This window comes from Mastomys coucha, unplaced genomic scaffold (genome assembly GCF_008632895.1).
Source record: "Mastomys coucha isolate ucsf_1 unplaced genomic scaffold, UCSF_Mcou_1 pScaffold20, whole genome shotgun sequence".
Taxonomy (NCBI): Eukaryota; Metazoa; Chordata; class Mammalia; order Rodentia; family Muridae; genus Mastomys; species Mastomys coucha.
Window position 1 is genome coordinate 65,444,193 of NW_022196903.1, and position 23,113 is coordinate 65,467,305.

Genomic DNA, 23,113 nt, shown 5'->3' on the forward strand with positions numbered 1-23,113 from the left:
CTCCCCACCCCCACTGTGAGAAAGAACTGAGTAAAAGTTCTTGCAACCCACATGGCCCCCTGCTGCCTCCCTGCCTTTGAAACCTGGCTCCTACAGGAGGTCCATCCTAACGGTCTGTTCTTAGACTTGCTAATCGAGACAGGGTTTCTCTGTAGAGCCCTGGCTGTCCTGGAGCTCACTCTGTAGACCAGGCTGGCCTCGAACTCAGAAATCCGCCTGCCTCTGCCTCCCAAGTGCTGGGATTAAAGGCATGCGCCACCACCGCCAGGCCTAAACTAACTTTTCTTTTAACTCACTGCTTAATTTGAAAAATGCAGGCCTTTAATCCCAGCACTCAAAAGACAAAGGCAGGCGGAGCCCTGTGTTCAAGGTTAAGCTGGTCTACGGAGTTCAGGATAGCCAGGGCTACAAGGAGAACTTTGTCAAGAAAAAGAAAGAAAGAGAAGGAAAGTAGAAAGAAAAGAAAGGAAGAGAAAAGAAAAGAGGAGAGAGAAAAGAAAAGAAAAGAGGAGAGAGAAAAGAAAAGGAAGGAAAGGAAAGAGGCAGACAATGTTGTTTTAATTCCCCTGAAGACTTGCCCTGGGCACAGTCCTAATTGTACCAAACCTATTATTAAAGTCAGCCTTTGAAGAGAGATGCCAGCAAGTAAGATTTGTACTCTGAATTAGAGATTCTCCAGGTGGTTTTTGGGAGGAGGGGACATGAACATTTGCACTCACGTGCTTATGTGTGCCTTTTTATAGAACCCCATGTTCTTTATTAGATTATTAGCTTCTTTACTTAAAAACATGTTTTATTTTAAATTATGTGTCTGTGTGTAGGTACTTGCCCATGAATGCTATTGCCCAGGAAGGCCAGAAGTGTAGGTTGCCCTGGAGCTGGAGTCACAGGAGGTTGGGAGCCATCTGATGTGTGTGCTGGGAACTGGACTCAGGTCCACTGCAAGAGAAGTGTGTGCTACTTAGCCTTCTCTTCTGCCCCTAGGTTTCTGGTGTCTTGAGCCAAGGGGATGTGCCTTCTTTCTCTTCATTTCTGCATTAGAATATAGCCAGAAAGAGGTGGACAGATTGCTCAGCTGTTCAGAGCACTGGCTGCTCTTGCAGAAGACCCAGGTTCGATTCCCAGCATCCATGTAGCAGCTCACAACCATCTATAATTCCCAGGAGATCTGACATCCTCTTCTGGCTCTGCAGGCTCTGAAGGCACAGCACAAACTTGATACACAGACATACATTCAGACACTCATAAATATAGGTTACAAATGAATAAAATCTCAAAATATATCTAAGTAACTTAAAATGCTTAGTTTTGCAGTGCTTTTACTTGTGTTACTCATTAAAGGTAATTGATGTGCTGGTCCTGGTGACACACAACTTTAATCCTAGTGCTTGAGATGTAGAGACAGGTAGATCTCTGTGAGTTCAATCTTACCCTGGTCTACATAGCAAGTTCCAGGACATCCAGAGATACATAGAGAGCCTGTATTTAATAAAACAGACAAAAACCTTAGATGATGTGAAATATACACTCTTCTTTATTCCTCCAACCTTATTCTGTCTAATATGATAGCCACTTGCCACATAGGTCTGTTTCAATATACATTAATTGAAATTAAGAACCCTGGAGTTGAGCCGGGCGGTGGTGGTGCACGCCTTTAATCCCAACACTTGGGAGGCAGAGGAAGGCGGATTTCTGAGTTCGAGGCCAGCCTGGTCTACAGAGTGAGTTCCAGGACAGCCAGGGCTACACAGAGAAACCCTGTCTCGAAAAACCAAAAAAAAAAAAAAAAAAAAAAAAAAAAAAAAGAACCCTGGAGTTGAGTTCCTTAGCTGGCCATTGGCTGGCATCATGGAGGGGACTTCGCCTGGGCAGCTGCCTCAAGCCCTCTGTGAACATTCCTAGGTGTTCCCCAGCCTTGATGGAATACTCCCCTCTTTCACCAAGTTCTTTGGAGCTATGCTGATGAGGCTCCCTGGGAAGCAGAGCTGGAAGCTCTTGCCTATAGCAGCACTCATGCAGCAGTTCCTGTTTCCTCATCCTCTCCCTTGTGCCAGCCCACTTTTCACACTACAGACTGCATCCGCTCTCTTGACTTGCTGCTGGAAATGCGGACAACTTTGCCTGCAATTGTAACCAGTGACCAGAAGGGGGCAGTCAGGTTTTGGCAACAGCCTGCTGTTTGAATAGATGGGCATCATTCACTGGAAAACCAAATTATGTTTTCTCATTCCTTTATTTCCAGTCAATCTGACCTTTTAAAAATAGGACTCAGAGTTGCTATTTCTAGTATGATAAGATGTTCTACAGGTGTGATGCAAAAAGGGATGGAAAGATAAAGATGAGACAAGAAGGCTGGGACCAGAGTTGGGCTGCAGAGGCCTCAAACAGGGAGGGAAAAGAAACAGTCAGCCACTTGCATAGCTACTGCAACAGTCCATGTTAGAATGGCAGAGGAGGGGAAAGAAGGAGGGGATGCTGAAAGGTTAGGGCTTGAGAAGGAAATGGAAAGGGTTGTGAAGCATCAGAAATGACTGTGACTTATTACCTGGGTGCCCGAGAGTTCAGAAATGTGGAAGAAGGCTGAAGAGATATCTCTGAAGAATACATGAGGTAGGCAAGACTTCAAACTGAGACAACTATCCTGACAGCTCCGTGTCCGAAGGTCCTGAACCCCTGTTTCCTGGAGATGCTTGATTCAGATGATCCGGATGGCCTGATACAGAGATCTAACTCACCAGACAGTTTGATTCTGCCTGTTATTTCCCCTTAAGAGCACTTCCCAAAACGAAGGTCAGGAAACAGATCTTTATCCCAGACATTCCTGCCCTCCGATGCAAAATGAAAGACAGGAAAGAACGATATTGGAATACTGAGGCTAGTTTTCAGCATAAGCCACAAACTGTTTCTAGAAGATTCTCACTATTCTAGCATCCTTTTTTTTTCTTTTCACTCACTACTCCAAAACCTTCAGTCTCCTACCCTTCGCTTCTGGGCCCTCAGCCCTCACTTTGCACAAGTGTGAGCCTGTGTGCAAGGCCTCCACTGAGACTCAGGCCAGCCATGCTGTCCTACCCAGGATGGTGTATATTTTGTGAACTTGGTCATTTCTCCTCTTGTACAAATTTCTGTCCTGACACCCTAGTCCGATTGAGGTTCCTGGAAGCAGGAGCTACTTCACACTGACACGTGTTTGATCCTGTTCAGGGAGTCATGAAGTTTTGTCAGCTTCTAACTAGCATTTGTTGTGTATGAACAGAGAAATGCGTGGACTGAGCAAGTGAGCGAGCGAGCAAGGGAGGGAGGGAAATGGGGACCATGTGACTCTCTTTAGTATCTTGGTGGCCTGTGCCCATGGCTTTTTTTTTTTGTCCCCTTTTTACCTTTTATCAGGTGACTCGAATCTTTCATTTTGTCTCCTCCTTGGACCTCAGAGAAGGGCAGGTAACCCCACTGGGAGGTGTGACTAACTCCAAACCGATCCAGTCAGGTAGAGAGGCCTCTCAGCCATCTCTGCCCACTAGCCTCTAGTCTGGATCAGAGGCAGGTGTCTTGCTGTCCAACACCTGTGTGTGACATGTGTGACTCCATGCCAGACACACAGACTGGCTGTACTTTGTCATCATACCAGAGCGGTTTTAGTGTGCTCGTCTGGCAGCATCTAACATGTGACTAACTTACTCAGCCCCCACCCACTCTGTTCAATGCCTGGAGAATGAATTGAATTTGCACTGGTACTCTCATGGTAGAAATCCTCATCTCTTTCCATTTTGTTAATCCATTTTTTTTTTTTCCTAAATAAAGCCCGATCTCTGTGTGGCATGCTTAGGTGGGGCTGCTGGGCCCTGCTGTTGAGCACATTCAGCTGGGGATGCTGTCAGTGGGCTGGCTGTGATGTGAGCTGTAGCAGGAAGCACTAACTCTTCTTGAATTACCTCTGGGAAATGTGGTTATGCCAGAGGCTTTGTTGTCAATTGCCTGACTCACTAAAACCTCTACTTCCACCCTCACTGTCATCCACAGTGGGCACTGGGTACCTGGGGAAGGGGGAGGAACTAAACTTCGCACTTCTTTGTGCCTTCCCTGTGACTTAATGGGTCTCTCCAGAACCTGTACAGGGCCTTAAATTGTTCCATTTCTGGGTGTATCTATCTTACCTCTCAGTTCTATTTTAATTTCAGGTAAATATATAATACCCACGGGCCATGGTGCTGCACAACTATAATCCTGCCCTTAGGAAGTGGAGGCAGGAAGATCAGGAGCTCAAGGTCACCTTGACTATACAGTAAGCTAGCGGCTAGCCTAGGCTATATGAGACAAAGTCAAAAATAGGAGCTAGAGAAATAGCTCAGTGGTTGAGGGCCAGGTTCAGTTTCTAGCATCTATACAGTGGCCTACAAACATCTGTAACTCCAGGTCCAGGGGCTCCAATACCTACTTCTGACCTCCACAGCTACCAGACATGCACACATACATACATACATTCAGGCAAAACACTCATACATGTAAAATAAAACAACTAAATATTAATGTTTATTATTAATATTTTATTAATTAATATTAACAGTTAATATTAAAACATTACAAAGCATAGACTGCCCACATTGATTTGGGTTTGAAGCCATTTGTCACTGTCATGGAAGTCCTGTGTTCACAGAGGAGTTCTCAGGGTTGTCTCGGGAGACTGCTGGGTGTTTCTGGAAATGCAGTTGCACTGCCTCCTGTGCACAATGCAAAAGGACAAAAGAGGGTGGTGCTCCTGGCCCTACCACCCAGTACAGCCTGGCACCTGAGGCATGCGTCCATTGAGCAAAGACAGTCTTGGGCATTGACAACGGATAGCTGGACTCCATTCACCTCCTTAGCCATCAAAACCGTGAAGATTCCTTCTGGGGTGGAATAAAGCGGTAATGCTTAGTGGTGGAAAAGTACTAAAACCTGCCCAACAAATGTACCCCTCTTAGGCTAGGGTAGGATTCAGAGGAATGCTTGCCCAGCATCCACAAAGCCTTGGGTTCAAATCCCTAGCACAACATAAATTGAGTGTAGTTTTGCATACCTGAAATCCCAGTGGTTGGGAGGTGGAAGCAGGAAGATCAAAAGTTTGAGGTCTACCCTTGTCTACTTAGCACGTTAGAGGTTAGTCTTGGATATGTGAAACCCCATCTAAAAAAATCAAAACAACCAGGTACAGTGGCATATGCCTTTAATCCCCGCACTTGAGAAGCATAGCCAGGCAGACATTTGAGTTCAAGGCTAACCTGGTCTACATAGAAAGTTCTAGGTCAGCCTGAGGTACACAATGAAACCCCACCTCAAAAAAAACACAAAACAAAAACCCTCTTTCCAGTTAGTTTGCATATTTACACCCCCATGTTCTCCAAAGGGGGTTTTGCTCTGGAGGACTTTGCTACCTTCCCCTATGCCCCACACTTGTGGACACCTCCCAAGCTGTGTTCAATAGAACTCCTTAAGGTCTGGACCCCTGGTTGATGTATGGGAGTGGAGTGGGTGGTCTCCTGTAGACACTTCACTTGGGCAGCAACACACTGGATATCCATATGCTTATTTTTTCTGCCTTGACACCTACTGTGTGTCAAGTAGGAAGGTGAATGGATGCAAGTCTGCAATAAGAAAGGGAGCTATAGGAGGGGAAGACCAGCATGCAATGCCCAGCATTAAGTACAGTTGCATGGAGAACAGGGGACAGGATGGACGCTGTTGAGAGCAATGTTGCAGGGAGTTTCCATTGTCAAGAAGTCATTATCTCAAGTGCCACTAAGAAAGGAGACATTGCTAATGAAATGGGGACACAGTGCCTTTCACTTAGAATGTTTACCACTTCTTACTTAAAACACTACTAGACTGAGATTTTAAAACAAAACAAAACAAAAAAAACCACCTTTGTGCACAAAATTAAAAGGAGCACAGCATCTGGCATGGTGGTGCATGCCTTTGATCCCAGCACTTGGGAGGCAGAGGTAGGTGGAACTCTGCCAACCTAGTTGTTCAAGGCCAACCTAGTCTACACATTGAGTTCCAGGACACTCAGAGCTCTGCAGAGGTAGACAGACAGACAGACAGACAGACAGACAGACAGACAGATAGATAGATAGAACAGAAGCACAGGCTAAGGTCCTCTGACTTGCACACACACAAATATACACATGCCCCAGTATACCTGCATATAATCCAAATGTGTACATATTCAAAAGAAAAGAAATAGCCAGGTATGGTGGTGTATCACTTTAATACCAGCACTCGGGAAACAGACACAAATAGACCTTTGTGAGATCAAGGTCAGACTGGTCTACATAGTAAGTTCCAGGCCAGCCAGGGCTACATAGAAAGATCCTGGAGAGAGAGGGAGGGAGGGGGCTGCTTAGAAAGATATTTGAATGGTTGGCTCTCAGTGTCTTCCACCGTGGCCACAGAATATATTTTAGCCTGGCTTTGCTCTTTGAGACAGGGTTTCTCTGTGTTGCCCTGAGTGTCCTGGAACTCAGAGATCCACCTGCTTTTGCCTCCCAAGTGCTGGAACTAAAGGCATGTGCCACCACTGCCAGGCTATTATGCTTTTTCAAAAATACAAAGCCAGAATTATTTTCCCAAAGTAAGGAACCCAATGTGGCAGCTAGAAGATGACAGCTCTCAAATAAGATGGGGGTTCTCCCAAGCACACACAGCTCAAGTAGGCATCCGGGAAGGTAAATAGGATTGAGGCTGAATAGAGCCTGAGCCAGGCTAAGGGGTTGTTGGTTTCAGCTGGCTCCAGCTGTTCTGGGCTCTTGTTTCCATGCCTCTGCGGTTCCCTCCAGCACAGCTTGGTGCTGAGCCGTCTTTACCTCCTCTTTCCTAACCCATGACACTCAAAATCTTCCTGATGCTGGTGATATTGGAGCTACCCTGGCTGGCCTTCTCTGAGTGAAAGCGAGCCATTTGCCAAATGGGCATGTCCTGCTGACCGCTGTTTTCCCTCAGGTCTGTTGCAGAGCATTTACAAGATCCAGAAGATGTTGATGGAGTTAGTCCCTGGCAGTTAGATGTTGGGCTAGGGGTCATGAAACCCCACCTGGTCCTTTTGGCCATACACTGTCTTTTCTTTCACTGATTTCAATGGCCAACTCAGATGTGGCAGGCAGCAGCAGCAGCCATCATTTAGTTGGCTTAAATTTACTGGGTTTATTTTATTTAATTATGTGTGTATGTGAACACATGTGGTGTTTGTTTGGGGGTGGGGTACACATTTGTGTGGGAGAGTTGGAAGCCAGAAATGTTGGATCTTCCTGGAGCTGGACTTACAGGCAATTGTGAGGCTCCTGACATGAGTGCTGGGAACTGAACTCAGCTCCTCTGGGAGAACAGCAAGCTCTCTTAGCCACTGAGCCATCTCTCCAGGTCCTTAGCTCACCTCCTTAACTTGACTCTGGCTTGCTCTACACAATGGGTATCTCTTAAGGACGGAATACTTTACCTTTTCATAGATTAATGGTTCTAACTGTATCTATTTGGCTTTTTAAATCATTTTCTGTTTATGGTTTATGTTTGGTGTTGTTGCCTTTGAGGGAATAAGGTTCACTCTGTAGCCCAGGTTGGCCAAGAACTATGCTAGTAGGGACAGCCTCAGACTTGTGACAGTTTTCCTGCTTCAATTCCCAAATGCTGGGATTCCAGTGTGAGTCACCATGCCCTGCATGTCATTGCTGTTAGTCTCCTTGAGACATGATTTTGTATCTCTGGTGGGTTAAGAACTGGCTTGTTTCACTTTTCAGTGTACCGTCTAAGCTTGTGCTAGCCCCTTTTGCTTGCTCCTCCCCAGCTCACTCCCTTTGTTGTGGTTGTTTATGGTTTTGTTGTCCTTATAATTGTTATAATTTTTGAGTTATAAGATAATTAGATCATCTCCCTCCTCTCCTGTTCTCCTTCCAACCTCTCCCATGTATCCTATCCACTCTTCTAAATGTATGGCCTCTTTTTAATAATTATTACACATGTGTATAGACATTCCTAAGTACATGGACACGACCTGCTCAGTTACTGTTTTGTGCCCTTGCCTTCTTTTCTTCCCTGTCACACTCAGACCTTCCATTTTAGCAAGTGGCTGTGCTTTGCTCATCCATGCGGATCATTTTTTATTGCTGAGTAAAGTGAAAAGGCTTCTCCAGCCCCTCCGGATGAAGCCTCTGCCCTGTGCACTCAGCCTCTGCTTGTTTTCTTGCTGCAGCTGCCCCATCTGCCATGCACTCACTGCTGGTGCTGTCACGTCTGCCCTACCTTGTTATCCACAGTCCCTGGACCCCTAGGCCCCACTCTTCCCTTCACTGTTAAAATAAGATGCATTACCACCCCGATGTCCCATATTCTCCGGTTCCCACGGGCTCCCCCTGTATTCTGAGCACACCCAAGTTCATTGCCTGGCAGCTGCTTGCTCCAAATCCCAGCACTATTCTCAGTAACACCAGTCTCTCACCAGTCTCCTATCCCACTCTCAGGTGCCCTTGCCCCAAACAAGTCTCTCCAAACTTCATGTGCTATTTGGCTTTTTGTTTGTTTTTACCCGCTCAACCTGCTTAGTGCATGCATATAGGACCATCTACTAGAACATGGACAACCTATCAGGGGCCTCATTCCTGTAGAAAACTGGCTGGAGAGATGGCTCAGTGGTTAAGAGTATTTGCTGCTCTTCCAGAGGACCTAAGTTTGGCTCTCAACATCCATGTCCAGCAGCTCACAGCTGCCTGTAACTCCAGCTGCAGGGGATCTGATGCTTCTTCTGGCTCAGCCAAAGCGCACACACACACACACACACACACACACACACACACACACACACAAATAATTATAAAAAAATAACTGACTCCCCTACCCCTGCCTGCAGCCATCAGTTGCTAATAGCTCTTCTGAAAGAGTGGGGATTTGATCAAAACACATTAAATGCATATATGAAAGTCTCAAATAATAAGTTAAAAAATAAAACTATACAAAATAAGGTAAACTCAATTCTAAGCAACAAGATTTAACAAGCCTCTCTCATGCCCTGAGGCTCACTGCACATATCCAGTCCTCTGTCTTCATCTTGATTCTTTCTCTCACCCAGAGCTGTCACTCAGGACCAGGTGGTGGAGGGAAGATTTGCTTTTTCAACCATATAACCCATTGATCTTGCTTTCCTAAGCAGAAGAACACATTCACATAGAGATTCACCCCACAGCTCCCTCAGCATATGAAGTGGTTACGTCAATAGCAGACAGTTTGGTTTTGTTTTGTTTTGTTTTAGCATCATTTCTTCCTTCCTGATTCATTACCTTTTGGGTCTTTATGTGCTCGTGGGTACTGCATGTGCCAATATGAGTTAAGTGTGCTTTGTTAACCATCTCAACTGCACAGAAATTTTTTTATACTGCTGCTATTGTGCATTAAAATAACACCGTCTGCATTCTATAGTGTTAGGAAGAAGGGCTGGTTGCATAGAATATTACGTTTGGATTTTATACGCAGATTTTGAGAGCTGGGGACAATGTGGCCACATATTTACTCTTACTGGTGAGAAGCTGAGGCCTCTAGCCAACTCTACAGAGTAGGGACTACAGTGGCTGGGGATGTTGCTGAGGTGGCAGAGTACCTGCCTGACATACAAAAAATCCTGAGTGTGTGCCCTTCTGTATATAAACCAGATGTGGTGCCCCTTGCCTGTAATCCTAGCATTTGGGAAGTAGAGGCAAGAAGACCAATGCAGGATCTCCAACAGGTATATTCCGATATTGATAAGCAGCAAATTTGAGGCCAGCCTCAAACATGTGAGACCCTATCTCAGACAACAAAATGGGGATTAGGAGAGCTGCAGAGGATAGTCATCCTAGCTACAGATTTGTTGGGGGTGTCTGAAAGAGAGAGGGAGCAACAACTGAACCCCAGAGGTAGCCTGGAATCTATGCCACCTGTCAACCGGAGTACCTGGGACCCTCAACAGAGGTAAACCAGGGCTTGTTTCTGCCTTGTCTACTCACAGAGCAGGGTCTCTCAGCCTCTATCATGTCTCATGTCCCCATTATGGTCCATAAGCCTATGGCCAGGCCTCTGACATGTGCTCTCCTGTGTTGTGTCCAGGGACAGGGTGCCTTGTCAGAAAGACTACGGAGCTTCAGCATGCAGGACCTTACCACCATCAGGGGTGATGGAGCTCCTGCTCCCTCAGGCCCTCCTCCACCGGGGACTGGGCGGTCCAGCGGCAAACACGGCCAGCCCAAGATGTCCAGGAGTGCTTCTGAAAGTGCCGGCAGCTCAGGTAAGTCACTCCCTGTCCCTTCGCAGCCTCATTGCCATTAGGAGGCACAGTACTGGATGGCACGGAAGGTGTCCCTTGGCCCACGGACTTGTCACCAGCAGTCATTTGTTAGATCATACCAGGCCAGATGAAGAGCACAGCATCGAGTGGACTACTCAGGAAGCTGGCCTGGGGACCGTGCCTTGGGGAAGTTAGGTGACTGGCATCAGATAGTCATTCCTCCTTCGCCATCGTCTGAGGAATCAGGGTGATGGGTGCTATTCCTGGGTCATGTCTGGGCCTTGGGAGTGCTTCCTATTCTCTCTAGCCCCACACTCAGATCTCATGACCCCCCTTTCCCACTCCCCAGGCCTGGTGACACCGTGGGTCTCCCTTCTTCCTGAGTACTTCCTCTCCTCCGTCTGCACTGCCTCTAGTTCATTTCTGACAGCCTGCTCACTAAGCATGCCCACATCTGTGCCTACCAAAGACCACACTAGGCCTGAGGTTCCTGGAGAGGCCAAGTCCTTCCAGTAACTGGAAATCTAACTCTCATGGTTAAGCACTTGGGGCTTAACCCTGTTTAATGTGTGGAATCTCCGGCCTGTCTCCAGAGGTCTCGGTAGGTTTGCGTGAAACCCAGCTGTGTAGGTCAAGGTGTGAATCCAGTATTAATCTATCCACGTGCACTTGGAGCTCTGGGGTTCAATGTATGGACCAGGCACTATCAGTTTCCACGATGGATTCTTAGAAGATGACAGTTACTTGGGAGCACAACAGAGCTATAGAGCAGAGCAGAGCTGTTGATAGAAAATGGTGGACAGCAGGATGTCTGGAGGAGGTGCCAAGTCACCACCTTTGCCCTCCTTGTTAAAAAGAACAAGGACTTGGGCTGTTTTGGGGATATGTATTATGTACCCAGTGTCTGTCCTGACCTTAAACATGCAAACCAGGACCTTCAGGGTACCTGGACCCTTACTGTGTACTGTAAGAGGCACCTCCAAAGGTTCTTGGGTTCTGAGCCCCGGATCCTGACAGACCCCACCTGATTCTGAGGACTTGCACATGGCGCAGACGTGATAACATACTCAGGCCCAAACACTCAATACCATCAACATTATTTGGTATCCCTCAGCTTTCTTCCCGCTCAGGACCATGCACCACCCCTAGGTTTGAAGGTCACATATTTTTAATGGGAGATGTTTTCACCCTAGAAGCAGAGCAGGACTGGAGAGGAAGAACATTGGCTATGAGGATTCAATTGGAATAAGCAAAGTCAGAGTGCTCAGGGCCATCCATGCCTGGTGCCAGTAGGTAGTAATTAGCCACTGATATAAACCCTGTTGTGTCTTCATCTCAACCAAGAAAGTACTTCGCAATCCTGAAAGGGTTCGGGAGACACCTGGGCTTCTCTGTGAGGCAGTGTGAGCCCTGATTTTGGAACAGCCCGCACCAAAGTTGAAAGGGCAGGCAGGGAGTCCTGCTTTGGCTGGGAAGTGAACCCAGAGAGCCCTATTACCCTTTCCCTTTAAGAGTCTATTTTGGTCCTAGAGGAGAGAACCAAGTAGAGGCAGCAGGCACAGAGAAGTCACCCACTCTGCCAAGGCCACACAGAACCAGAATCCAGGCCTCCTGCCCAGGCCTTCTCTTGTTAGACTTTTCAGGTCAGGGCTCAGAATAAAACAAGAGGAGCTTGGCGGGGTCTCAGAGATGTGGATGCCTCCAGGGCCTGAAACAGCTTCCAGCCCAGCCATAGACGAGAGAAGGTTTCGTGGTTTGTTTTGGTGCTAGCAGAGGGGGTGAGATCTTTTGCCACTCTGAGACCTCCCTTCAGAGAGGGAGGTGCTGGCCCATGGTGGGGGGGCCAGGAAGGTAGCACTCTCCCCAACTGCTCTGGGCCTAAATCAAAAGTCACCTTGGACAGAAAAAATGAGGTACAGATCAGGTCCTGGGAGTGGGCAGAAGCGCCCATTCCCATGTTGGAGCTGGACTGTTCTGTCCTTCCCGCCCCTGCCCACAGCATGGGATCCCATGTCCTGGGAGGAAAATGGAGTAAGGAGTCCTGGAGTAGGGGTACAAACCAGGCCTCACTCTGCCATTTTTTCTCATTGCTGTGACCAAATAACTAACAAGCAGCAAGTGACAGGAGCGTGGGTTTATTTCTGCTCACAGTGAAGGCACAGGCCATCACAGCCAGGAAGGTGGTAGCAGGAATATGGGACTGTGGCACATTGGGTCAGAAGTCAAGAAAGAGGAAGAGAACTGGAAGTGGGGTCTGACTATCAAAACTTAAGGCCTGCCCCTCGTGACTCATTTCCTCCTGCAAAGTTCTACCTCGTAAAGGTTCCACAGCCTTCCAAAATGGCCCCACTGGCTGAGAGACCAAGTACATAAGCACAGGAGCGCATCCTGGCTAGGTAACACTGAGCCCATGGGATACAGAAAATGCTACACAGGGAAGCTGGCACAACACCACGAGGCAGCCACCACAGCTGTTCCTGCTCATTCCTATGAGCCCAGTTCCTTCCCTCTGTTCTGTATGCCACCAGCCTCAGAACTTTTCTCAGAATTATGCCTAAGTCACAGCAGAGTATTTGACCTTGTGCAGAAAGCAGATATCTGCCCCTTCAGCTTTCTCTGGAGTAAAGGCTCCATCATGTCCTAGATATCTTGTGTCTTAGGATTGTAAGGTGAATGAGAGTGAAGAAAATAAAGACCATTTTCAGACTTCAAACAGGGGCAGGAGCTGAAACAGCTGAGGTAAAGGTATGGCTGCAGGCCATGGCCATGTAGCAACTGGAAGCCCCAGACTCAATGGACACACTGGTTTTTAAAAAGCTGGATGGCCCATTGGAAATGCGCAAACCACAATGGATTCTTATGTAAACATTTATATAAAGGAAAAATATAGCCTGGTGTGATGAAATCCCAGCACTTAGGAAACAGAGACAGGAGGTTAAGACCAGCCCCATTTACCAGTGAGTTCCAGGCTAGGGCTATGTGATCAGGCCTGTTTCAAGTAATAGATAGATATGGGGAGAGAGAGAGAGAGAGAGAGAGAGAGAGAGAGAGAGAGAGAGAGAGAGAGAGAGAGAGAGAGAGAGAGAGAGAGAGAGAGAGAGAGAGAGAGAGAGAGAGAGAGAGAAAGAGAGAGAGAGAGAGAAAGAGAGAGAGAGGTGATAGTGGTAGGAAGGGAGTTTCTCAGCTGGTAAAGGGTTTACTTTATAAACATGGGAACTGAGTTTGGATCCCCAGAGTCAGTCAGTGTAAAAGCCTGGTGCTGTAGCATGAGCCTGTAATGCCAGCCCTGGAGGGTACTGACAGGAAGATCCTGAGACTTTGACCAGTCTAGATGAGTCAGTGAACCCCAAGTTCAGTGCAAGCTCCTGTTTCAAAAAATAAAATGGAGAGCAAGACCAGAAGCCAACATCAAGCTCTCACCCCTACACTCACAAGCAGGGGTGGGCTCACCCCCCACACGTATATACACAAAAAAGTACACATATTATACAAAAGAATATAGAGTTTGCAAGACCACAGTTAAGCAAAGGGATGTGCATAGATGTTGGGATTTGTGCTCCTTGAGGAAGGGGAGTTAGTGAGGTGATGGAAATGGGTGTGGATTCAGGAAATGGAGGATGGTCTGAGGAGAACCAGGGAGGAAATCGTTTGTCTCTCTGTATCCCAAGGAAAGAAATAAAGGAGAAGAAGACACAGAAGCTTTACTGCTGTGTTTACTGGGCCTGCAAGTTTCTAGATACAGATGCTCCTGTGCCTCCCTCTCCAGCCGACCTCCACCTGCCTGCCACGTGCCTAGCACACACACACACACACACACACACACACACACACACACACACACACACACACACATGGCCCTGCAAGAGCACAGCATCTAAGCACTGGAGATGGAGAAGGAGCGAGAGGCTGGGCCACAGGCCAGAGCTGACTGACCTGCCTGATGTTAGTTAGCCCTCTGGCTTGATGGGTTAAGAGGGAGGGATCACACATTGAATGGCTGCCACTAGCCACCAGGAAGTGTCCCTGGAGTTGAGAGACTTCTATAGAGTCCCTGGGTCCACATGCATTTAGTGAGCACCTACTGTATGTATATAGTCTAAGGAGGTTTCCCAGAGGACTCTCTGAATCAAAAGGTCTAGGAGAGGTTTTGAGAGGGGGATGGTTATTCCCAGGAGAAACTTAAACAGCTCTCACTCCTTAGAGCAACAGGAATTGGGGCCTGACCCTAGAGGAAGATGAATCAGAGATGATCCTTTTCCATACTGTAGTGTCTATAAAGACCTTCCTCTTCCTGGGATTCTAATTCAAAGGAATTCGAACACTCCTCTGAGGCCTCCCTGATTGCTGGGGCCTGGTTCCGGTTGGGTGGGGGCTATCTCTGACAGTGCCTCCACCTGATCGATTCCCACAGTGTGTACCTGCTGCTCTACCTGCAGGACCCGGAAAGGTGAGTAGCCAGCCTGCCTGCAGCCTGCTGGATTCAGCTTGCTTCAGGGGTCCCTAACCAAATGCTGGACCCTGGCCTTGGGGCTCCCTTTCAGGTGGATGGGTCAGATGAGGGACAAGACTCTTAGGGGAAGCAGAAATACTGCCTTACATTTCTGGGGCCAAACCTCTGGAGAAGCTGCATTCAGGATGCTGGCTGGGCTCAGTCACCTGAGGGTGTGACTAGACCTGGCAGATCCACCCCAGGATGGCTCCAGAGCCACTGCCTGGTGTTCCTTACCATCTGGGTCTCTCTCAAGCTCTTGGGGAGTGCTGAAACATGGCCAGTGGCTTGACCCAGAGTGAATGGCCAGGCAGGAAGCCATCATGACCTTTAATGACTTTGCCTTTGAAGTCAAGTTAGTGCTCAGTCTATTTGATGGCTGTGAGTCACCTGCCAAACCTGTGTTCCATGAAAGGAGAATTATCCAACCTCTTAGAAGTAATGTTAGAGACATATAGCAGTGCACACTCAGTGCAATGGGTCCTGAGGACAGAGGGATCCTCTGAAGGGAGAAAGCCCTGAGATTTTAGGGGATTCTGGCCTTACTAAGAGACCTCTGGCTTGCCACTTACTAGCTCTGCAACTTTGTGTGAGTCACCTAACTGCTCTGAGCCTGTATTTTTATCCTAAAATAGAGTTAAAGGTCCCCGCTTTCCTCCCTGCACTATAATAGAAATGGTTGTTAAAGGAGCTTTTGAAGGGTGACTCCTAGTTTATTATAATCTTTATTTGTGTATGGGGGGGGTGATATGTGGTCATGTGTGTGCTATGGCCTCTGTGTGGAAGTCAGGGAACAACTTGGGAGAGTCGGTTCTTGCTTCCCACACGTGAGCTTTAGGGACCAAATTCAGATCATCAGGCTCGGTAGGAGGCGCCTTTACTAACTGAGCCATCTTTCTGGCCCATGGTTACTATTTTTAAAGGCTGTGACAGCCAGGTAAAACCAGGATTCTGGGTCTCCCACTTCCAAACAGGAACCCTTGATGTTGCTGCTGGTGTGTGTGAGCGATGGCTGGTGGAGCTGTGGCTCTCTGGGGCCTGCTATACTGCTTTTATAAGATGTACCTGCACTTTGCCTGAGCTTAACTAGGTGCATCAGGAGCTAGGGAAGGGACTGGGTCTTGAAAGCCATAAGTCCAAGACAAGTGACAGACAGGAGCACTAAGCAGGGACACAGAGGGAGAGCAGCATTCAACCAGTCTTTGGCAGCCCATGTCCAACTGGGGCCTCCCAGTCCATCTTGGAATCTAGGGACTCCCATTGCTAGACACTGGTACATAGGCCTGGTAGAATTCCCACTTCTTGGGAAACAGCTCTTCATTGTCCCCAGATGGCCATGGCCATTTCTGTCCCCCATTCTACATGTTGACTTGCAAGTGCCATGACCCAGGATAGCATCACCTGGGGACCAGGTCGGTTAATATCCCATTCTTTCTGATCCCCTCTTCCCCCTGCCTCTAAGAAACCTTTGCCTATGAGGACACCATAGTTTTATAGTCAATGTCTGTATACCAAACAATTAAATCAGCAGATGGTAGGGATCTGCAAATTCTGCAGGCCACTGCACAGGTGTCTAGGAATGGATGGCAGTCTGGAGGAGTGGAATAGCTAGTAGCAAATAGCTGGAAGCATCCAGTGGGGATGGCTCTGCTTGGAGTCTAGGGCTGGTCACTTTGGCCCAAGCCTTGGCTTTTGCAGGCCCTACTCTCCAAGGGTCCTGCTATCATCCACTACTCTGGAATCTTCTTTCTGCACCCTAGAGCTCCTTGCAAGGGCCTGATCCATGATTCCTCCCACAGTGAGACCCCTGTATGTCTCCACTCTCTGGGCCACCTTCTCCCTTCTGTAAGGTGGGAGGGACAGGTTAGATGTTTCTGTGGTCCCTCCAGCTCTCTGCCAGTGAAGGGCATTCGACTAGAAAGTGTCGGATGGGCTTGTCTTACAACTGGGGCTGGAAGCTGACTCCCAAGCTTCAGCACCATTTGAGAGGATTCCAGGGGGTCTTGGGTGATCCCCTGAAAATATGTCCTGTGGGATGGTGTTCAGTTCAGAACATGGGAAGGTTCTTGTCATCCTTAGAGACTGAAATTTCTAAAGGATTTGCAAATCCGGCTCTTAATTCAGACAGTGGAGAAAGGAAAAGTGGGAATTTAGGGGGCTGACAGTCACCTTACAGGGCAGCGACAGCCATGGCATTAGAGCTCAGAGCCCAGCAAGCAGCCGTTGTTAGTTAGGGCCTATTCTAGTCTGTGCCTCCCAGACACTAGAACATTCTCTCCCTACCTCTCTGCTTCATTCTGATTGTCAGTCGGCTCCCTGCTGTTTCCTGCATATTTCTGTCTCTTTTTAGCTACTTCCTGTCCACCACCTTTCCTCCCCTTTTTTCTCTCTTCCTCCCTGAGCTTCCTGTCATCAGTCAGAGAGGTGTATCTGGCCCTTTTTAAAGTCAAGTATGTGGGACATAAATTTAAGTACACGTGAGTTTCATTCCAAAGCCCCTTCTCTAACAGGGTGTTCTTTCCTCTCTCCTTGGTGACTGCTGGGATCCTGGATGTAAGTGTTCAGACAGGCATGTCCTGTCAGCACATCTGCTGCCTTGCATCACTAATGTGTGTCGTGTGGGATGTACGCTAACCTGGGTGTCGTGCTGCACTGTGGGTGGGTGGCTCAGGGCCTGGGGCTGGCAGATCTGTTCAGGTCTTTAAAGGACTGAGACTACCCAGCCCCTCCTTTCCATCCTCCAGTGCTGAGCCAACACTAACACATACAGGCACCCTATCGTGGAAGACAACAGGGACCCCTGTCTTTAAGTAGAAACCATCAACCTTGACCCAACCATGACAGCTCAGTGAGCTCCAGACCTGGGGTGCCCTTTCTGAAGAGTCAGGAAGACCTACCTCTTTTTTTTTTTGGTTTTGGTTTTGGTTTTTCGAGACAGGGTTTCTCTGTGTAGCCCTGGCTGTCCTGGAACTCACTCTGTAGACCAGGCTGGCCTCAAACTCAGAAATCCGCCTGCCTCTGCCTCCCAAGTGCTGGGATTAAAGGTGAGCGCCACCACTGCCCGGCTGGGGAAGACCTCTTATGGAGAGCACATTCCCACACAAGGTCTCAGGGTCTTGGAGTCTTAGCCATTGTTAAGGTGGAGGATATATTAGGTCACAAGTCTACACAAATCTAGAGGTACACTCCATAGTTTCCTGCCCAGTGACTTCTTGTGGACAAATCCAATGTGACTTATTCCTATTTTTTTTTTTTTTGGTTTTTTGAGACAGGGTTTCTCAGTGTAGCTCTTGCTTTCCTGGAACTCACTCTTTAGACCAGGCCTTGAACTCAGAAATCCATCTGCCTCTGCCTCCCAAGTGCTAGGACTAAAGGTGTGTGCCACCATTGCCTGGCGACTTATTTCTTATTTACTCTGCATGTGTGTATGGATGGATGTATGCATATATATGTGTGTATGTATATATGTGTGTGTGTGAAACTGAATCAAAGTAAGAAGAAAATGAAAGTGGGAAGTGAGAAGAAAAGAAGATAGGATCAGGAAAAATTTGAAAACGCATCACACCCACTGAAGAGGGAAATACAGTTAACCAGTGTCCATGGTGCGCTGGCACTCAGAAGTGTGGCTGACCATGTTTATTTTCTGTCCCAAGAGTGAGGCAGACTATACAAACAAGGGACTAGGGATCAGCTTAGTGGTAGAGCATCTGCCTGGCATGTGCAATGGCCTGGATTTGATTTCCAGCATTCAGAAAAGTAAAGATAAGATAGTAAATACCAACAACGCACTTGGCAGATGTACAGGGACTGTCCTAACAGTTGGGCTGGTTTTAGGCGGGGTTCTGTGTCCCTTCCATCTGAAGCTCTTTCTGTGCCCAAGCCACCCACACTGGCCTCCTGTGCTCCCAGCCTCTGCCCAGATCAGGCCAGGCTTCTACTCCTGCCTAGATATCTGGAATGATCTCCACTTCTGGGAGCCACAGGATTACTTCATTTCAAAATACACTACTTGTTCAAGGTTGCAGTGGAGAGCATGCACAAAGCCTTAGTAAGAGTTTCATTACTGAGATGGGCACTGTTTTTTGTTTCTTTGTTTTATTTTGCTTTTGTGTCTGAGACAGGGTCTCCATACTAGAGCCCAGACTAGCCTGGAACTTACTATGTGGCCCAGGCTAACCCAAAGAAAATTTTCTAGTGTTAGGATTACTGGCATACATGCCCACTTATGAGGTGCTTATTATCATTGTGGTTAATGTGCGGTTTGGATGCTCAGCCTCAATACATTCTGGTGGGCAGATTGAGGGATTATATACTCAAGGATCCTGCTGTGTCTCTGGGTTATCATGCTGCCCATAACAACTGGTAGGGGAAAACAGCACACGCCTGTTCAGAGGTCTAAACTCAGCCAGGATGAACTCCAACTCCATCCCGAAGATGCAGTTTTTGCTGGGTGGAGCTAGCCAGGATGCTTCTGCATTTTTACTTTGGCCTAGGAGCCTTGGGTCGTAACTAGGCCTGGACCTTCTTCTTCTTCCCAGGCGGGAGGGAGCTGTGTCCAGAGGAATGTCCTGGTTATCCAGAGCCATGCTCTGGTGTGGAGCAGAGCTCAACTGTCTAAGATGGCAACAGGCTTCTGTTTAGCTTACTAAACTATTAGTACCAGCTGAATGCCCAGTCCTTCCTCAGACACTCAGAGAGTACAAGGGATGCTGGAGCAGCCACACCCCCACAATTCAGGATGTTTCCTGTTGAGACAGTGTGGCCAACAAGAGAACCAGGGCATATGGCAGGAGCTGCAGGGTGTAAATTCTAAGCATTATTTGGGGGCTCAGGCAACTTTGGAAGACCAGAGTGTTCAAGAAAGGTGGAATTACTGTTCTCAAGTTCAACAAGCCGATTTAGGCAGGAGAGGACAAGTAAGCAACTATACTTGGAGTAAACACTCTGAGAGAAGCACAAAGTGAAGAAAGAAAGGAAAAAAAAACTAAGGCAAATTGATGATGTCAGGCCCTGACAAGGCACACAGCCTGAGCAGCTGGCTCTCTGAGACCCAGTGTTCAGCCCTGGAAGGCCCCTGAAGGCAGCTGTGTGCTCATGCTGCCCCCTGCTGGCTGCCGTAGAGCACAGCAGTGGAAACTGGAACTGCTCTTAGTTGCAGCCTTTAGTTTATTCCACACTGACTGCAGTTACCCAGCAACCAACCTTCTGGTGGTAAGACTGGAGCCCATCTGCAGCTGAATGGGATTTTAGAAGCAGTAGCAGAGTATTCCAATAAGAGCTCAGGATTCTGTCTGTAGAACTTAGAGTGGTGGAACCAGATGAGTTGTGGGCCCTCTAGCTCTACCTTCTGTAATTCTGGATGAAGACAACATACCAAGAATAGAACGATGTTCTGGATGAAGGTAACATACCAAGAATAGAAAGAACCATGTGTCTGTGGATGCCAGATAAACTGGGTATGGCAGGCTGGGCAGTGGTGGCGCACGCCTTTAATCCCAGCACTTGGGAGGCAGAGGCAGGCAGATTTCTGAGTTCAAGGTCAGCCTGGTCAACAAAGTGAGTTCCGGGACAGCCAGGACTATACAGAGAAACTCTGCCTTGAAACCCCTCCCCCCAAAAAAACCTGAGTATGGCAGAAAATAATTTGCATACCACCTAAGCTAGGACACTCTAGCTCAGTAACAACTTAATTCTGGAGCTTTGTCTAGCTTACACTGAAATAGGAACCTTGCTGTCACATGGGAATGGGGTGGTGGATACATTCAGATTTTGCATTTATATGAGGGTCCTCTGCTATCTAGCACCAGATATTTTGAAATGAAAAATCTGCACAGCTCAGCTTAAGGTAATCCTATTAGGTCTCTAGGACTACATTTTACATCCCATCTCTTACAGAATGCCTGATGCTGCATAGACAAAGGTACTGCACTGTCAACATCGCCTGTGTGTACTATTTAGAAAGCATTGTCCCTCCCCCAACTACCCCTGAGCTGGCGAGATGGCTCAGCAGATAAGAGCATTGACTGCTCTTCCGAAGGTCCTGAGTTCAGTTCCCAGCAACCACATGGCAGCTCACAATCATCCGTAATGAGATCTGACGCCTTCTTCTGGTGCATCTAAAGACAGCTACAGTGTACTTACATATATAAATAAATCTTTGGGCCAGAGTGAGCAGAGGTCCTGAGTTCAATTCCCAGCAACCACATGATGGCTCACCACCATCTGTACAGCTACAGTGTACTCATATACATAAAATAAATAAATATTTTTTAAGAAAGAAAGAAAGAAGGAAAGAAAGAAAGAAGGAAAGGAAGCATCGCCCCTGAGAGGCATAGCTCTTGTCTTCAGAGAAGGCTTTTTCCTGGCCACTCCTCCAGTGTCCACTCACAGGTCTAGGATCAGGGCAGGGCATGTCTCAGAGTTAGGGAGCATCTTCTCCTATCCTCCTGGGAGCCGTTCAATGGCTTCTGAGCCTACAGCTGATTCTGTCCATGCTGCTAAGGCTTCCACTTGTACCTTCACTTTCCCGAGTCCCCCTAAAGGCAGCACGGCTTCTTCAGATCTGGGGCTCTGGCTGTCCTAACGGGTTTGTTGTGCTGTGTTCCTAATCACCCTTCCTGCCCACCCTTGCTCCCTTCCACACTGACTCCTTACTGTCCTTTGTCTCCTTTGTTAGATGGACATTAAGTGGTTGAGGGAGATGTGAATGAGGGTGGTGTGAAGTCGTGGGAGCCCCACCAGGTCCAAAACCCACTGGCATTTTCTGACGAGGAGGAGGAGGACCTGTTGGAGTTCATGTACAAGTATAAGGCACCGAGGAGGACCGAGTTGCCCCTGGAGGTACATAGTGTCTTGGGGTATGGGCTAGAGCGTGTATTTGCACTAGAGATCTGAAGGTCCTGAGAATGGCATCGTTTGTGATACCCAACACTCTCTGAGTGCTTAGGGGAAGAATGACTTCCCTCCATCAAACAGTAGGACAAACCATCAGCTACCTGCTAAGACGTGTGTGTGTGTGTGTGTGTGTGTGTGTGTGTGTGTGTGTGTGTGTGTACAGCTACCTATGGAGTCAAGGACAGTAAGTGCCTCACCAGATGAGTTATTTCTCCAGCTCCAGTTCTTTAAAGTTATCAGAAAACAATATACTTAGCACTATGGCCAATTGTAGATATAGACAGGGTTTTGACAGCAGAAGGACCATGCCTATGACTCGTGGGCTGTGTTCTGTGACAAAGGTGGAGAGTTACTAGTCACAGGCTCAGAGAAAAGCCACTCAGTTCCTTCTGGCCTATAAGGGTCCATTGTGAAAAAGTCATGATTCCTATCACACACAAAATTAGGGGCCCTAGTGAGAATCAGATGGGATGCTCAGAAACATTCCCCTTCATAAGCCTGGAGTCCTAGCATTCCTGTTCTCTCTGGGATGGAAGCTACCACCTCAGATGTAGGAGTTCCTTACATTCCTGGACAAGATGGATCACTTCATATTCTCTCATATATTCTTTCCCCTACCCTTCTCCAGTGCTGGGGATCAAACCAGGACCACCCATATATGCTAGGTAAACATTCTACCACTGAGCACTGAGACCATTCTACCACTGGTCTCCAACCAGTCAGTGTGGATTAGTTCTGGGTACTGGGTGAGTCTTATCTGGCCTAAGGATCTGGGAAACCTCATGATGGGGAGAGTTCACTCTCAATCTCTAAATATCCCAGAGCCCAAGGGACTGTTGTTGGTGTTTCTTTGTTTGTTTGGGGGGGGGGGTGTTGTTGTTATTACTGTTGTTTTTAAGACAGGGTTTCATTCTATAGCCCAATCTGGTCTCGACCTTTCTCTGTAGTAGAGGCTGGCCATGAACATCGATGCTCCTGCCTCTACCTCCTGACTACCTGGATTACACGTGTGCACCACTACACCTAGCTGTTGTTTTAAAGCTTTGTACACATGTAATGTCCAAGAGGCAGGTGCCTAAAAGGGGAGATTTTATTGCCATGGTCTCAGGCAACATCTAGAAGTGAGCAGCAAACATTCCCTATGTAAGGCAATGGCCTGGGGCATCTGGGGGAGCACTGAGCTAGTTACCAGAAAATGGTGGTGAAGGGGAGACAGGCCTCAGGAAGTTCAGTCAGATGGACAGTGAAGGGAGATACCCCATACCCTGGGCCTGAGTACAAAGTCCTCTGCTGTGGGGCATATGCAAAGCACTATGAGGAAAAGGAGATGGAGGTATATGGATAGAGTACCTGTTTAACAATGTATGAACCCTGGGATCAATGCTCCAGTATGGGAGGGAAACAGAGAAACCCTCAGCCCTGTGTAGAGCATATCTTTAATGTCAACC

General features: G+C 47.7%; 2 protein-coding genes across 5 annotated transcripts in view; one reads left to right on the top strand and one right to left on the bottom strand.

Moving 5' to 3' along the window:
- Positions 1-23,113, top strand: part of Reep1 (receptor accessory protein 1) — a 110,660-nt gene that overhangs the window by 83,724 nt on the left and 3,823 nt on the right. Inside the window, exons 6-8 of one of the 2 annotated variants that reach the window (XM_031382134.1) lie at positions 10,105-10,282; positions 14,694-14,729; positions 21,460-21,611. In XM_031382134.1, the coding sequence (XP_031237994.1) occupies positions 10,105-10,282; positions 14,694-14,729; positions 21,460-21,611 (366 nt within the window). The remainder of the gene's footprint in view (positions 1-10,104; positions 10,283-14,693; positions 14,730-21,459; positions 21,612-23,113) is intronic. The other variant, XM_031382136.1, reaches the window with a different exon arrangement.
- Positions 4,585-23,113, bottom strand: part of Mrpl35 (mitochondrial ribosomal protein L35) — a 35,108-nt gene continuing 16,579 nt past the window's right edge. The window contains exon 5 of one of the 3 annotated variants that reach the window (XM_031382138.1): positions 4,585-4,883. In XM_031382138.1, coding sequence (XP_031237998.1) covers positions 4,859-4,883 — 25 coding nt within the window. In that variant the 3' untranslated portion in view covers positions 4,585-4,858. Of the gene's footprint in view, positions 4,887-5,144; positions 5,164-23,113 lie in introns of those variants that run through there. The other 2 variants (XM_031382139.1, XM_031382140.1) reach the window with 2 other exon arrangements.